Here is an 18403-nt window from a genome sequence, read left to right on the forward strand (position 1 = left end):
AGACCTTCAAAAAAGTTTTCTCCCCCACTCAACCTTCCTGTTCACTATACAGACCTTCAAACAAGTTTTCTCCCCACTCAACCTTCCTGTTCACTATACAGACTCAAACAAGTTTTCTCTCCCCCACTCAACCTTCCTGTTCACTATACAGACTCAAACAAGTTGTATCCCCCATTCAATCTTCCAGTACACTATACAGGCCCTAAAACAAGTTTCCTCTCCCTCTCAACCTTCCTGTACACTATACAGACCCTCAAACAAGTTTTCTCTGCCTCTCAACCTTCCTGTTCACTATACAGACTCAAACAAGTCAATCTTCCTTTACACTATACAGACCCACAAACAAGTTTCCTCTCCTCTCAACCTTCCTGTACACTTTACAGACCCTCAAAAAAGTTTCCTCCCCCACACATACTTCCTGTACACTTTACAGACCCACAAACAAGTTTTCTCCCCCACTCATACTTCCTGTATACTTTACAGACCCACAAAAAAATTCCTCCTCCACTCATACTTCCTGTACACTATACAGACCCTCAACCTAGTTTCTCCCCACTCAACCCTCCTGTACACTATACATACCCTCAAACAAGTTTTCTCACCACTCAACCTTCCTGTTCACTATACAGACTCAAACAAGTTTTATCCCCCACTCAATCTTCCTTTACACTATACAGGCCCTAAAACAAGTTTCCTCTCCCTCTCAACCTTCCTGTACACTATACAGACTCAAACTCAACCTTCCTGTACACTATACAGACCCTCAAACAAGTTTTCTCTCCCTCTCAACCTTCCTGTACACTATACAGACCCTCAAACAAGTTTTCTCCCCCATCATACTTCCTGAACACTATAAAGACCCTCAAACAAGTTTTCTCTCCCTCTCAACCTTCCTGTACACTATACAGACCCTCAACCTAGTTTTCTCCCCATTCAACCCTCCTGTACACTATACAGACCCTCAAACAAGTTTTCTCTCAACTCAACCTTTTTTTAACACTATACAGACCCTCAAACAAGTTTTCTCTCCACTCAACCTTTTTTTTTACACTATACAGACCCTCAAACAAGTTTTCTCTCCCTCTCAACCTTCCTGTACACTATACAGACCCTCAAACAAGTTTTCTCTCCACTCAACCTTTTTTTACACTATACAGACCCTCAAACAAGTTTTCTCCCCACTCAACCTTCCATTACACTATACAGACCCTCAGACAAGTTTTCTCCCCACTCAACCTCCTTTGACACTATACAGATAATCAAACAAGATTTCTCCCCACTCAACCTTCCTTTACACTATACAGACCCTCAAACAAGTTTTCTCTCTACTCAACCTTCTTAGACACTATACAGACAATCAAACATTACACTATACATGCTATACAGACCCTCAAACAAGTTTTCTCTCCACTCAACCTTCTTTGACACTATACAGACAATCAAACATTACACTATACAGACCCTCAAACAAGTTTTCTCTCTACTCAACCTTCTTTGACACTATACAGACAATCAAACATTACACTATACAGACCCTCAAACAAGTTTTCTCTCCACTCAACCTTCATAGACAAATCCTGGTATGCAAGTTTTCTTTCCCCACCCTAATTTCCCTATGTTCTATAAAGACCCCGGTGCACCATACAATTTTGCCCCTACTAAACGGTCCCAGACCCCTATCTTTTTCTCCCCTCTCACGACTGATCTGCCCCCTCCTATGCAGACCCCACGTCCTATTACTGTTTTTACGATGTAGACTTTTTTTAATGTACCTTTGCTCTTTAATTCACTCTACCACACTATTCCTGATCGTGACCTTGTGACCCTTGTTTCTGCAGCTACCTTTACTTTCAGTAACTTTATCCGCACGTGACCGATAGTATGTGTTTTAATATATTACATCATGACGAATAGTAAAATACGACCTTTGTCAGTGAAGGCGAAAGTTGTTTTGATATAAAAGCGAATATCGGCAAATTACCCAGCAATAATGTTTTTGTAACGACTGTATAATTGAGTTCGTTAAGACTGGCACAGTCACTCTGCCGATCTAAATATACCCTATAACATCTGTTCTGGGGCTTTAACAATCACAATATAACTCAAGAAAACTTTAGTTTCAGGCTTCCAGAATCTCGTAAAAATGAGGACGTTACTTTGTGTACGGTTAATGTATGACCTGATGAGGTAAACATGTTTGGAACTTCCAGCATCATCAACATGCCTGCCAGGCCCGAGTTCAATGAGTAACAGGGTTTGTGATTGGTGAAGGGGTAGAGAGGCAATGGTATGGTTCGTATTGGGTGCATGTATAGGTCGAAATATACGGGATTTTAATTTGGATTGACATCTACCTAATGGGAACCTGTTTGATCTCACTATCTGTTGTATGTACTCTGGCAGCCTGGACTTGTTAATGTCGGACGGCGCTCGGAGTTCTAATAAACGCAAATTGACTGGCGTTATCTCTGATATGACCGACTGTTCAATTCGTGCATTATTGGCCTTTTCTCATTGCTCTCGTTCATTACATCCCTTGTCCTATTCAACAATACAGATTTCATTCACACCGCTATGAAACACCGATAAATCCACGGGGTATTATAGTTATCTCGGCCAATTTGTGATGAAAGCAAAAGCCATGCAGGTGGAATTTAAACGGTCGAATTTTAATTTACTTGTAAGCGAACGTAATATTTCCCTAACACGCGGATGTTTTCATGTACAATCATTTGATTGGATCGTGCGTCATTAAGTGTTGCCTGTTGTAAAATAAATCGCGTGAATTTTCTACCCCTTTTAATGTGAAGTCATGCGATAACAGGACCATCCCTTGTCCAACTTACACTACATTAGAAACTTTCAATTCGAGAATTGTTGATGGAATAATGACCCACAAACATTCAGTTGTGAAACCGTGGCAAATACCCGAGGCGCCATTTTAAATATATTATTGAAGATACTAAAATCCTTTGTTATACTGTCACGTTAATCACAATATTTTGTGTCTAACTCTTATTACTTGATAACTAGTTCAATCAAATGTTCCATACTGCGCCCTATCTACACGTGCTTTGGTCAGGCGCTCGAGTTGGCGCTACGTTTTGCCGTGATATCTATATATTATCCTAGTACATTGTACATCCCTGTAGCGCCTGGCCCACCATCGCATACTTATGTAACGAATATATGTGATTCGGTGGTAACTAATTACATACTGTCGACTTTCCGCAGGTAAAGCTCCCTCACAGCCGCCGGGGAGAGCTGATTTATTACCTGCCCTTGATAAGAGTAAGACTATAACCTAGAGGGTCATGTGACATACCGTTGTACAAAAAATAAGCCAGCTGTGATCAGATGTATACAACTTAAAGCGGAGCCGTCCGAGCGAGAGTGGTTACAGTTATATGGACGGCAATATCAAGTGTGAGATCACATAGTTTAAAGCTGTGTTAGTGAGAGTGTGTACACTCAGTGAATGAGCATATAATAGTTTGGCTTCATGTTTTCATTCAAGAAAAAATAGTTTGATGAAGTTCAAATGGATGTTTCCGGTTTAGCAGACGACAGCAACCTGTCGGATATAGCACCGGACATGGACAACAACAATCTGAAAATGGGATCTCTACAAGATGTGCAGCTCCTTTTAAGGAGCAAAGATGAGCAAATTAAAGCCCTTCAGAGGCAGTTGGAACAAAAAGAGGAAAAGATTTTACAACTTCGTAGTCAATTGGATAAATATCAATCTGTGTTTCCTGCAATTAAAGCGTCGGTTGGTCCAAGGAAACAGCGAGCCCAGGGAATATCCGCCGAACCATACTCTCTTAAAACAATACAGGATTTTGTAGGACAATCGGCCATCAAACACAACAAAAGTAACAGGTAAGTTTATCTTGTCATTTGCAGGAGGGGGCATAGAGGATGTAAATGGGTCGTTCTGTAGAGGGTTCGGACAAGGATAACTCGCCATTGTCCAGGGTGTAGTGGACATGATTCAACTGACCATTTATAATGATAGTCCTGACCGAATTGTCAGTCAAAATCTCTGTGATTTATTGCCTTGTCATATTTTGAATCCTCTAACCTCGAATGTTATCTGGTAAAATCAATTATATGGGTATCAAGCGATGGTCAGGTATGTCAGCGGCGATTTGGCCCGTCCGAAGCGGGTGGAAATATCATAGAGGCTCGAGATTCCAAGCTTATTGTAAAATGTACACATTATCTAAGTGTCGGGACAACCAGTGACACTCTTGCGATGTCGAAAGTAAGTGTGTCACCGTTACGCCGTAGGCTTCGTGTGGGAAAACTACAGACTGTACATTATATATATAGTAGATTTGATGATAGGTGGAAAACGCGACATCTTAATGTGTTAAGTGACGGGCATTAGCATTATGATTTATGCTTAGATAATAATAAGTTACTTTCTTTGAAAAAAATATAGGCACATGTTGAACATGACAAATTGTGTGCACTGTGTTGACGCTGGCTTTTGTTAGTGTGTTTACATGGTGCTGGTACCACGTTTACATGGTGCTGGTACCACACATACATATACACGTACGATACATATACACGGAACAAATGTACGCCGGAAGGCGATAGGAAAACTGCTTGTTTATCAACTCGACCTAACCCCGGACTCTTGACACTTCCGCGCGTGAGTCCGTCACTTGTTCATCAGGGTGTGGTAGTTTGTATCAACTTATTTATTTGTCAAATACCCTCATGATTGAAATACGTGGTAATTTGACACACCAAAAGGTCATGTTTTGTATCCGTCATCGTTTCCGTGTGGTCAGGCTCCCCTTGTGGCGAGGTCAGTTTACGATACTGCCCGCTAGAAATGGCAGCCGTATAAATACAAATCCTGTTATATATAAACCAACGGACCATTTGTAACAGCCCAGCCCTTCTCAACCCTTGATTGACCATCAATCTTTTTGCATGATTGATAAGAAATTATGTACTTCTTCAATCAAGTTGCGACGGTCTGAGTTGTTTGAAACACTTTTCTAGTTTATTTATCTGTGCTTTGTCGAACCCCGATCGGCGAGTATGATAATAATTAGTTTCTAGTATTATAGGAGTAAACCCTTAAGGCCTACTCTCGACACTCAATTTTGGGTTTGTTTTCAGAGTAAACAAATCAACGTGTATGTAGATACTTGAAGTCTAGTGCTACTGAAAGAATTGCTGTTTGGCATATATATTTATTGTACCCAGGGCACTTGTGGGCCATGTACTTGGCCAAACCGGGCATCGGATCGGAATGTCCGTTAAGAGGAAAGATGGGCAGGAACTTGGTGAGAGTGTGTGTTAGGGGGAGAGGGGTGGGATGTATTTTATCTTATAAAGAGTTTTGTTACGATTCTTATGCACACTGATATCGTAATTGAAGAAAAATGTGTTAACAATCTAGTGATTATGACAGTACTATTTATTGTTCTATGAACAAATTAAAACTGTACAGCCATGAGCAAACACTAGAATCAGTCTATCGGCCTGGCCTTTGTTTGTTGTCGGGATTTCAACACTTGTATCAGTGATATGGAGAATGGTACAGTGATAAGGACATGGTGTGTAGACCTTTGTCGGCATATATACGTCTCAGTGCAACTAGATTTGCCTTCATTAGTTAATTATATTATCAAATCTGCGAAATATTGTAATTTTATACGAATGTTTTCGCTCTCTCGTTACAAAAATTAGACCAGTTTAGAAAGCGACCATATCATACATTCCTCCGTCCTTGGATTCAAGTTTCCTGTTCGATACAAAAAAAAACGTGCACCAATGTTGGCCCAGATATTTTTGCCATGTAGGTGGGCCGACTGCCGGTTCGGGGTCCTTTCAATCATTTCAGTTACAGTAGTACGCCATGTGCTTACTGATAAGTTTGTTTTTCTAGCACTTTCACATTTACCCCTAACACCGTTAATATCTTCATTCTGTCTGGACTGTATCGGAGACGAGTGCCAATCCGTGTACCGTATTTCTGTTTAGTGTTTATTTGTCCGTCCTGTTACACGTAATATGCATCCTTAATGACAATTTTACTTATTTAAGTGAAGAATTACATTTCAATGGAGTTTCTCTTTGTCCGGATTTGTGTATTCGAACCCCACAGTATGGCGTGTGTATACCCCACCGATAGCGTGTCCGAAGTTGCATCGAGGTGTAAAACAAATATCATTTTAATTCCTACAGATGTACACCATGCAGGAGATTCTATTCTTCGGGGTTTAAATAAACATTAATGATATGTTCACGATAACTTGATAAGGACATCTATTACTGGTATTTACATGTAGGGCGAGGATCCCCCTTGGTATTTACACTGATGGTTTAAGATTCGCTGGCACGCCTTGGATGCCTGTTGACATAGAAATAGTATTTCTTTACACGACATCGCCACATTGTCACATCAAATAATCATAGAAGTGTAAGCTGATGTGACACAAACGAAATGTGGAAGCAGAACAGAAAAAAACATGCAAGGATGTAATAATTAATTTTGGTGTCAGTTTGGACACTACAATCTAATATATTAACGTTTCTCTTACGGTCTGCCAACTCCCTCCTGTAGACCCCAAAATCACGAAACGGTCTCGAGTCTAAATCAATCTAGAGTTTAGACTTAGCCAATCATAAATGACGTTACAAAAAGTTACTTTATTTTTTACTGGTTTAGTAAAAATTTAGGTTTTCGACTTCGAAAACAACATTGGGGGGGGGGGGGGAGGTTGTTACTAACCATAGTTGATGGTTTTATCCGGACACTCCGGTGTTCTTTCAGGGGGGGGGGGAGGGGGGAAGTTGTTACTAACCATAGTTGATGGTTTTATCCGGACACTCCGGTGTTCTTTCATCCCTTAAGTCTTCCATGTACATGACACTGGATGTTAATTAAAATTCTCAAATTCTCCCATCTCCCGTCCTCTAGGCATGTTAGAATAGGTGGCCTGTTGCTGACAAATGGTGTTATAATAATTTCACAATAAAACATGTAAAATACTTCTAAAATAAAAGATACTAAATTCAAATGATACATCGATTGAATGAATGTGTTAAACTATGATTAATCAAATACCTGTATTTCAATTTGGTCTAAAATACATAATTATGGATAGGTATTTTCATATTTACGTATGAGTTATTACATTTATACTTGGTTGTTTACTTTGTTTTGTTTTGTTCTGGGTCTGATTGTCCTCGCTACAGTCCACTACACACGTGGCTGTTATACTGGTGAAAGATGTCAGTGGCCGGAGGTCTATATCAGGCCAATCTTGTTAACTGTAAAGACAACCGTAGGCATATAATTGCTCGTAAACATGGCAACTGACTCCTAAATAAAGCTCATACCTACTTACAACTCTTAACGACTTTTACACGTGCTCAAAACTATGTTAGCAAGTTTACACGTGCGAAGTTTCACTTCACAATAGACACATAGATCACAAATGGTCAATATTGGTGCGCGGTGGTCAATCTTTCACGTACAGGACAGTTGCCAGACCAATGACTGAAGATCGGTGATTTTACTCCGAGTACAACAGCTTTTATTCACCGCCGTCGCATGGTACATCCTTGAACATACCAAATAAAGCAACCCTAATTGGTCGTTAATAAATAATGAGTATCGCAATGCTGTGCATAACGATGAAGACTATCTCGAAAGACCCGAACATTACAAATGTTCATTACTTACTCGACGCATGTGCAACCAATACAATACCAAGAGACTCATGTCTAAGTTGAGGATGTCAAGAGGCATCGATCACAGGGACCTGGGAATTATTGACAGTTTATATCAGTATGGACCCCCTAGAGTGGTCATACATTTTAGGGTTCTTTTATAAACTGTAACTAATTCTCAGATCCCTGGGGTTTATAGGCCTTTATAGACCGAAGATAAGGAAAATCGGGTTTTATTTTTACCGATTTTTAATCTAGTTCCCTGAAAACGCTTCAATGACCAATGGACAGTAGGATACAACATACGTCCGAATATTTATCTAAACTGTGAGTAATTCTCAGGCCCCTGTGAACACCGTCCCTCCGTCACCAAGTAACACGTAGCTTTGCCACCAGTCATCAATTTCACTGTTGACATATCACATTGACTTTACAGATGTTGTAACAGCCTCTTGTAACACCGGAAAACATCTTAACTAGACTTCAACTCTGGCCAGCAGTCACGTGGTTCGGTGCAATGCTATTTACCAAAGTTCACAAATGAAACCACCGGTAGCGACGACAAACGATGCAAATTAATCCCAACACAGACCATAATTAATGTTGATGTAATGGAAATTTAGTCCGACTTTATTACATTTAAATCTACAATATTTACCCCTGGGTCTCTTCAGGAACAATAAGGCATTTGATATTAATAATAGCCTTCCTTGTTCGTCTGGTCGACCGACTTCAAACTTTCATGCGTTTTATACAATGTAATGGGATTTCTCTTGATATATTACGGAGCTTTATGTATTAATATACACGTGTAAATGTCTTTCTCTCTCTAAATATACAATGTATAAATGTCTACAGTTAAATCTTTGTGTTGATGACAAATACAACTGCTTTAGTCACCGCAAACGTTATATACATACGTACGACTGGCACATAATGACAGTGTCTGTCTGTTAAATGTGTGTATATATACAATATACAAACATATTAGTATATTTATTTAAATCAAGTAACAGAACAGAAGTTCTGTCCCAGGTCTCAAGGTCAACTTGCTACAACACTGTGATAAACCAAGGTCAGTCAACTCGTATCCCAACTCTATTGGGAACTACCTTTGACCCTGAATGTCTGCTCCTAGTGTCGTCACTGGGTCAGTATGCCAGTCCATCTTTGGCCCATATCACATGACGTCAGATAAATTTTGATTGGATGAAGATGTGACGACGTAATGACATATTGACCTCGGATTGCCTTCTTGTCATAGCCTCATGCTGATTCAAACCCATTCACCATACGTCTGAAGTAGAAGGAATGACAACCGGAAGTACCATTCAGCCCACTCTGTCATTGATATCACCGGGGTATCATGGCGCGTTACAACATCGCTGTCAGATAACCGGGCCAGAGATTCTATTTCTGTAGGTGTTGTTTAGTGGTTAACTCAGCTTGTTGACAGATCGTCAACACGCAATGTCCATGACATGAAAATACATACATTTAATACACATTTCAAAGTACATGTAAATTCGTTTAAAAGCTTGAACGGAATAGGTTACTCATAACGTTTTGATGTATTGTATGGCATAGTCATTGAAAAACTTAGGTTCAGAGTGCATACGACCATACTAGAAAGATGGGTATCAATCGGGTCAATAATGAAATAAATGTAAGCTTACACATCTGGGGTCACTGGGGGTCACGGTCACTGGGTTAATAATGATAACAAGGTCAAGTAAAGTCACTCAAATTTCATTCTTGAACATAACTGTTTAAAATGAGTAGAAATATACAGGTAATTATAGTGCAGTTCACCAAATTAAATGGCGGTTATATTGACAATTTTGACCTCGTAATCAAAGATTCACGTTACTTCCGGTTACAGATAAACCATTATGTTATCCATCCTTTTAAATAAAATACCAAATACACGTCTATAGGGGCCTCATTGACCGAGTGGTTAAGATGCCCCCACAAGTCGTCAATCTTTGGTGGTTTTTCTCCGGGTACTCCGGTTTTCCTGTACCATCAAACCTGACACGTCCTTAAATGACACTATCATTTGAAAGAACGTAAAGCTAATCAAACCAAGCTTGTCGATATTATTGTGGGTTTCTTTTACGATTATTTCACATATGTCGTATAGGCCACTCGATATGACCGTACATAATTCTACAATCGTAAACGGACATTATACCCTTGAGTGTGAAATGTGTTTGAAAAGTTTAAGGGAATTTAACAAAAGGGATGTCACCTTCCCATCACAATCTCATTATCCGAGGCCATAAGGTCAGTGCTGCTTTGATCTCGGTATCATATGTACATGTACAATGGGGTGGTGGGAGTGGCGAAGAGGGATCGCCAACCATTTACTACAGGTAATGATAAAATAAACAATCTTATCGCCATCATATTCATTTATTCATATATCTCTTTCAGAATAAATGGACAAAATACTATGTCAGTTCCTGTTTTCATTTATGTAAAATCAATTCACTACCACCTGACGTAGGGAGTTCTGAAATACACACAACCTATTGCCTGAAACAACTGATTTATATTTATATATTTACGTTAACTACTTCCGGGACAACCAGCTTCTCTACCATGCCCTAGACTATTTCTGTTTCAGTTTAATTCCTACCATTTCGTGTATTCGCTTCATGTTTGTATCTCTCTTCTGTATAACTAACCCCACAAAGTTTCTGTAAAGTCTTCCGGTAAAAATACACTACTTCCGATATGGAGTGCATGACTTCCAGATCTTTCTGGGACATTATTTCCGGTACAACTGATATCGTAATCTTTTTGTGGATTAGTATTACTATACCAGTGCAGCAAACATCTATGCAATAAGTATCTCAAGGCTATACATTCGTGCACTACCTACCGGTAGACTTCTTCCGGCACAATTTGTTGCGTTTCTGTACACACTCGCTTCCGGTGCTAATCTGTCAAAGTTCGTAGGTCATTATTATCTACAACTAACCTTGACTTGAAACTATTGTTCGGAAAGTTTCGCGATGATAAATCAAACTCAATCTTTTATTGTGGCATTGTATTATCATTCAATGGCAAACGATCCTTGTTTTGGCATTAATCAAACATAAACACCAATGATATGATTTTGTTGTTATGTTGACAGATGGCAGTAGGTAACAGCAGCACATTGATTTATCGACTATTTTTTACTTCAAGAGAAATATAACTTTAATGTAACAACGTAAAAATGACGCTTTATAATTTCTTAACATGATAATCATCACTTGTCTTTGTTGATGATATTGCAATACAAATGGGAGGGTTTCCAGCTATTAATCTTAGGTCGTTGCCTTTTATCCTGATACTCCGGTTTCTCCCTTTCCAGATTTTAGCACGATCTTTAATGTCAATGGCTTTTAATAGGACGTAAAACAAAATAAACCTTAACAATAGGAGATACCAGGTCACTAAAGTTATGTTAATGTTGGGGTAAACCATATATTCATGTAGGTACAGTACCTATGGGTAAATCAGGTAGGTCTTTACCTACCACTTTCATGTTATGTACTTGAAACACAACATGTATACAAAACACCATTGCTATCGTTTTCTATTGATATACATATATAAATCAATCTATCGTGCCCAGTTATCTCTATATTTCTGGTATTTAGGCGATACAGCATTCCCCATGTGGTGACCATAGGGGGAAGGGTAGCCTATTTGAAAGCTGAACGCGTATTTATGTACACAACACTTCGGGCCTTCTATAATACTAGACTGAAGCCTTTGAAATGCATATCATCAAAAAGTGTATCGCTCTTTAATGAGTAGGGTTGGTAGGGTATTCTGGCGCTTTTATCTAAATCCAAGGTAAGCTTATCCAAATACTGATTACATTGTACACGAGATCTAATTTGTATCCCGGTACTGGTAGATCGATACCCCCTGTATGGTACGGATGATACTGCATGTAAATGATACGTTTGTATATAATGCCTTGGTACTCAATTTTTGAAAGGATAACCCGGTCAGAATTATTTTGTTCCAATTTTACGACAATATTGCTGACCTTGTTTTTGGAAGCGATTTGCCCGTGTGTGTGTGTGTGTGTGTGTGTATGTATATAGTTTTGATAATTTGAGGATCTACATGTGCTACCTATTTCTTGGTATATGCCAAAGGAGAAGTTAGGAAGTAGAAAATCTGTTATGAGGAGAGAAAAGATACAATTCAAATCGTGTCGCCTTTAAGAACATTAAGGGCAGCAGGTACAATCTAACACAATAGTCATGCAGTTTGCATATACGTTGATTGAGGGTTTCGAGGACAATGGGGTATTGTATAGGAGAGTCTTTATAGTGGTTTTTGTACTTGTTATGATTTTTATGTATATGTTATCACCTTTGAGCTATCAAAATGTCGACGTCTGGTGTCGAGGTTACTCAAGACATCTAAAGTCTAAGTCTGTTGTAGGGGTCAGAGGAAACCCGGACTTATCACTTAATTTAATGTGTAAGGGTTTTACGGACAGAAGGTCTCTTTGTCAAGAAAAGGTACACGTATGCAGTGTCAATCTTGATCAAATTCACACATATTAAGTGTTTTAGGTCATATATCTAGGCTACGGTATTTCATTTGTACCGTAGTCTGTCAGGTACTCAATCACTTCCTTATATCAAGATATATAGGTATGCGTACTATGTGAACAGAGGCTGGTCTATTGGGGAATGAACTCTAAAACATACTCTCTCATACTACCATAAACTGTTATTGTTACAGTGAATACCTCATGTCTACCGAGTTACCTCCCATTATCGTAAACAGACCGTGGGAATCATATAGCTGGCGTCATGTTATTGTACAATCATTGTGACAGAGATCTCTGTGCCATCACTGCCTTCTGCTACAGATAAGCGGAAGTGAATAGTAGGGATGGGTGGAATGACAGAAAGGTAGAGGATAGTCGTTAGAAGTAGTGACGACAAGGGGACATGGGGATGGAAAGAAAGGCCAATAGATGGAAGTAAACAAGGTGAATAGGGTGACACAAAATACATTATAGGGTAGACGGTATCAAGACAATAGTAAATAGGAAGACAGAAGATATAGAGGGTGGGTGTAAAACGGATAGATAAATGGAATGAAAGAAAAGTAAAGCATAGTCGGATAAAGTAACAGGAAATTAGATGTAAATAAACGTTTGTATGTTTGTATGGTTAACATCCTATTACAGGCGAAAGTCATTTAGTATAAGGACACAGAGTTGAAGAGGTGGGGGAAAGTAGGAGTACCTGAAAAAAAAAATCACCGACTTGCGGTCAGTAGAGAATGGAAGCAGTGATAGGAATAAATGAATAAACAAGATAATGGGTAGCAGACGACGGATAATAGACACAGACGTGGATAGAAACATGTAAAACAAGAGGTGACTAGTTGGGGAGAGCAGAAACTTGGCTATCAGGCCGAGTTTGACAAGAGCATGATGATATATCTTTAGACTGGCCACCAATCTCTAGAATATTAAAAATAAATCACTTAAATATTTTTGTCTCTACTATATGTCTGATTCTAGACCAAAGTTTCAAACTAGGGGGAGATAATCTAGTATTAGAAGTCTGTGATGGGGGTTTTTTTTGGGAGGGGTTTTATTTTATTTTAGTTTTTTTTTTTTTTGGGGGGGGGGCATGGTTAAAAGATAGTCAACAAAATTAGTAATAAAATACAGCCAGTCTTGGCGGGAAGCAAGAGCGCTTAGAACGTGGATTCCAATCCATTAGAAATAATCTCAGTAAGTTATGCATCGCGTAATAACTCGTACAAATGTTAAGCTGAAATAAGCTGGGAGTTTAAAATGACGCAATGAGGTCTCTACAAGATAGCTAATGAAGAGATACCAGAAATACTGACTATCTGCCAGCATCAAAGTTATTTTGTAAAAACATAATTTTTCAATGCCACAAATCTGGCGTACGGTTGATGTAGAGCCAAGCGTGTGTGATTGGGTACTTCCCATCTTCTTGGCTGTCTACGTCACGAAGTAGTGGGAGGGGATGAAAAAGAGGGGGAAGGGAGTACCAAATCAACATGTAAACATTGTAAACATTTAGTCATGGCGTCCATTTTTAGCCGTGACATCAGCATTCCGTGCTCGAAGTGCCCCGGAAAATTTTATATGGCACGTTTCATTTCCACAAACGAAATGACCCCCAAGACACCTGTGCCAAGTCTATCATTAATTATGTGTTCCTGCAGATGGCGTTCCCATCATATACTTGACAGAACCTATAGGTGGCGCTGTGGTGCACACACAGCATACAAAAAATTCAAAAAAAAAAAAAAAAAAACCATGAAGATCTCAATGACATATTATTGCAATATTTGTGATGCACGCCCTGAAAAATAATATTTGTTTACATGTGTTTAAGTCATAATTTACATCGCGGGTGGCCAGATGTGGTGCTTAACTAATAAAGAAAGACCAGCTACAATATACATGTACACTGTCATCGTTTGTCTAGCACAGGGACTTAATAATTAATCACAGTTTCCATATATTTGTACCCATTCTAATGCGTGTAAGTAATTTTCAGACGTTTTAGGGGAATAGATAAATATTGATAAAATTCATACCACAATAAAGGTATCTTGGCCCTTCAAAATGGTCGATAATAATTTGTGTATGGATACAGTGAGAGATCTACATATACATGTATGTAACTTGTAACTAATTCCTAGGTCCCTGTGAAGATTAGTGCTGATGTACTAAACAATATTTTCTGTGGTCCTAACAACCGTATCACCGTGTATGTTCTGTAACCAGGGGCGTAGCTAGAGTCATTTACATGTGCAAGCACAGGCGAGGGGTCTGGGGCCTAGGCGGCCCCCAGTGGGTCCAGGGCAGCGCCCTGGTTAGGGGGTTCAGGGGGGCGAAGCCCCCGACGGAAAATCGTTTTAAGGAAATGTTTAGCCCCGAAAATGATATTTGATAATGCTTGGTATTGCTAAACTATATTTATTAAAATCAAAGGTATAGGACTGTTTTCTACCTGTACCTGATAATTATGTGTTAATGTTTAGTACTTAAAAAGTATATGAAAATCTCATGATAAGTCCTGCATGTAACTTGAGTGACTCTAATGGGATTTGATGATAGATTGACGGAACTTTCTTACGTTATCGAATTTTTTTATGTGTAAAAATCGAATTATACATATATGTGAAAAAATGAATGAATATAAAAACAGCGCCTCATATTGTAAGGCATAAAAGTCGCACTGATTGAAAAAATAGTTGTCGTCCTTTGACTTTGCGTGTCTTTCGTTTTAATATTGAACAAGCCATCTTGTGTCTTAGAAGATTCATATTAACGCATAACGTATATTTCAGTATTATTAATTTTAGATAAATCATCTACGTAAACGTTTAGGTTATTTTAACTTTGATTTTAATTTACATTCAAGACTTTGACGGATCTACATAGATGTTTTAACTTTACAAGACAATGAATAACCCATACTAGGATTTTTTATGTGCAAGCCCGGGCTTTTTTTTTAAAGAGCAAGCTACGCCCCTGGTAACCAATGGAAACCAACAGGTCAATTACCCATAATGCAAATTAAACAGAAAATCATGGTAGTTGGCGTAAGGCACCAGAAGAAATGTGAAAAAAATCCCATTGTTGATAAGCATTGGCATTATATGTTCAATGTGAATGGTCAAATTTAATTTAAACTGATCAATAAGAATATTATTTGTATTTTTTTTAGAACAAAGTAGAATAATGATATATGATGTATTAGAAACTCCTCCATTGTCTTTCCTGGCAGCAGTGGAACCTTCTTTCTTCTAGCTATTCAAAAACATAAGATGAATGAGAATGGATTTTTTTCTTTTTTTTTCAAGAATCGAGACCAATGGGCAATTTTATTTGTTAAGAATCCTCTCTTATTTAACATTTTTCAATAACTCTTCGACTTTTTTGAAGATTGTTGGGTCAAAAAAAAGTTAAAAACCTTCAGATTTTGTGGACGGGTTCCATAAATTTATGTAGTTATTTCCTGTGACGGAGTAATATAACTTTGGCACTTTAATGACCTTGACTTGTGCTCACTTTGATATTTATAGAAATAGCGGAAACAACTTAATGGTTGTCTCCTGGTGTTCCGGACGACCTGTAATTCTGATATTTCTTCGGTGTAATTTGTACCTGATGAAAAATAATAAAGTTTAAAATAGTACATAGTACTGACTCAGATATTGAAGAATTTCCTTCCTGTGTTCTAGAAATTCCTGGTGCAATTATTGATAGCAACCTGAAGTTAAGTGTTGAAACCATCTCTTTAATAAAATATAATTAATCATCTTATCTATTAACTTGACTTCGATGAAAGTTAAAGTAAATTTGCATTGAACTACGCAAATTACCAAAAAACCATTGTCATAAGGTTAATTGTTTGTGATATCAATGAAGATATCAAAAAGTCATTAGCAGATAGTTTATTATAGCATTATACCTATCAATGGGTATACTTTGTGCGAGTAAATTTTTTTGCGTCTGAAATGAAAGTTCAATTAAAAAGGTTTTTTCCTAACTCGACTTGCGGTTACAGGTACCATGGAATTAGAGTTATCTCCCTTTGTACGACCTGGTCATTTTCTTGTCTAGAGAAAGACCGCAGACAAATGGTATTTTTTCACTGTCAAAAAAGGATCAGACGATTTGGTATTTTTCTTCGGTTACAAAAGTTACTTACTTAACACCATTACCACCACTGGAAAGTTTGAGCTTCTAATTTTACGTCAAGATAAAAATATTAGAAATAATTAATTGCATCCCGAAAAAAATCCGTGGCACTATGTTCTATATAGAATGAAGTTCTGTCTGCGCATGCACCAAAGGCAAAATAAATTATTTTATGTTATTTTTTGTGTTGATTAGACATATATGTACACGATTAAACATCCATTGTTGTTCAAATGATGAGTATCATTTATGGTCTGTCGGCGGTGGAGCATCTTTAATTAGTTGTATGACTCAGAAGCATTACGTAATGTGAAGATGTTTTAGTTCATCTTCATGCCCGAGGGGCTTTTCTTATGAAGTTTTGTTTTTATGAAAGTTTTAAAAGGTTTTGCCATCTTATTTATGAACTGAACGTGTAAACAAATCAAAATATAAAGAGTACATGAACATATAAATGAATGTTATATACATGTAGTACATGGTGCTTTATTTTGTACGTTATGTATAGATCCATACATTGAAAACTTCCAATTGTTTTGTTAATAGCACATACACGTATGGATACAAAGGAACTGAAAGGCAGTAAAAACATACGGTTAGTTGGAAACGTTTTACAATAAACATACGGTTAGTTGGAAACGTTGTACAATAAACGTGCGTTTTAAAGTATATTTCTATATTGTAAGAGCGTGTTCTTTTGTATCATGGACACACAAACACATACATTATGTGTATTTGTATTCATAAAATGTACGTAGCATATATTCACAATTTTATTTCAAACAAATCATCATCTTCAAATAGAATATTAATATATTGAGCTCCAAAACATTGCTCTGAGATAAGTGTCGGATTTTCATTTTGACTAATTGGTTTAATCTTTGTACATTTAATATTTATTTCATGTATGATTTATTACTGCGTGGGTTCTTGTTTTCAGTAGATTCTCGTAATAAACTCTTTGTTAATTATTCATGTTCATTCATTACAATGGAATAGATATGACGTCAATATTTGCAAGAGTTACGGGACTTTAAAAATCGTCAAAACATATAAATCCATGATTTCCTCTCGATAACTTTAGTATTTATTGTCCGATTTCAACCAAATTTGGTATATTGCTTAATATTAATTAGATCTCGCTTAGTTTTATACTTGTAAAAATCCGCAAATATTTGCAAGAGTTACGGGACTTTAAAATCGTCAAAACAGATAATTTCTTAGTTTCTGCTCAATGACTTTTGTATTTATTATTCGACTTCAACCAAATTAGGTGTATTATTTTATATCATTGACATCTCAGATGGGTTAGATATTGGTCAAAATCCGTCAATATTTACAAGAGAAACAGGGCTTGATAACTTCCCATAATTATTAAAGTTGTATGGTCTATAACTTTCGCTCTTTTTGTCATAGTGAAAACTGTTTAAGTGTTATACATATTTTTCTCCGTCTGTCTGAGGTTTAAACTTTCTAATTTTACCACTTTTTATAAAGTTGCAGCACTGGAAGTATCTTTAATTATAAAAGTAAAAAATCTTTTTAACGTGTACACGTGAAAAATAGGCTCGAAAGATGCCGAATCATTCCGAACTCTTCCGAACATCGTCGCGACAATCTCGAAGTAAAACGAGAGTTGTGAAACCAAGAGAAAATATCAACAATTTTTCATAAACAAAATATGTGGTCGACCTCATCAGACTCTATCTACAAAGAAAATAATGCTCGCACATTACAATATTTGATGCACACAACATTTTACGGTAATGTGTAATTTGGCTGTTTCAAATACTCAATCTGTGGACATATACTAGCATGATTTGCTCATATAGGCCAGAAGGAAAACGTAAACAAACACATGTGTGCTTACGCTAGTTACCTGGCTGACCACGTGCAGGTCGTGTCGAACGTCAGTCACGTGATACGATTAGGAATCCGACAAAACCCGAAGTCACTGAACATGGCGGTGATTGA

The 18403-nt window shown here is 37.7% G+C and overlaps 1 protein-coding gene across 1 annotated transcript in view; it reads left to right on the top strand.

Moving 5' to 3' along the window:
• Positions 1-3179: 3179 nt before the first annotated feature.
• The window catches only part of LOC138323554 (cGMP-dependent protein kinase 1-like), a 95957-nt gene continuing 80733 nt past the window's right edge, over positions 3180-18403 (top strand). Inside the window, exon 1 of the mRNA XM_069268234.1 lies at positions 3180-3882. Coding sequence (XP_069124335.1) covers positions 3542-3882 — 341 coding nt within the window. The 5' untranslated portion in view covers positions 3180-3541. The remainder of the gene's footprint in view (positions 3883-18403) is intronic.

Source organism: Argopecten irradians, chromosome 5 (genome assembly GCF_041381155.1).
Source record: "Argopecten irradians isolate NY chromosome 5, Ai_NY, whole genome shotgun sequence".
In the NCBI taxonomy this organism is placed as follows: domain Eukaryota; kingdom Metazoa; phylum Mollusca; class Bivalvia; order Pectinida; family Pectinidae; genus Argopecten; species Argopecten irradians.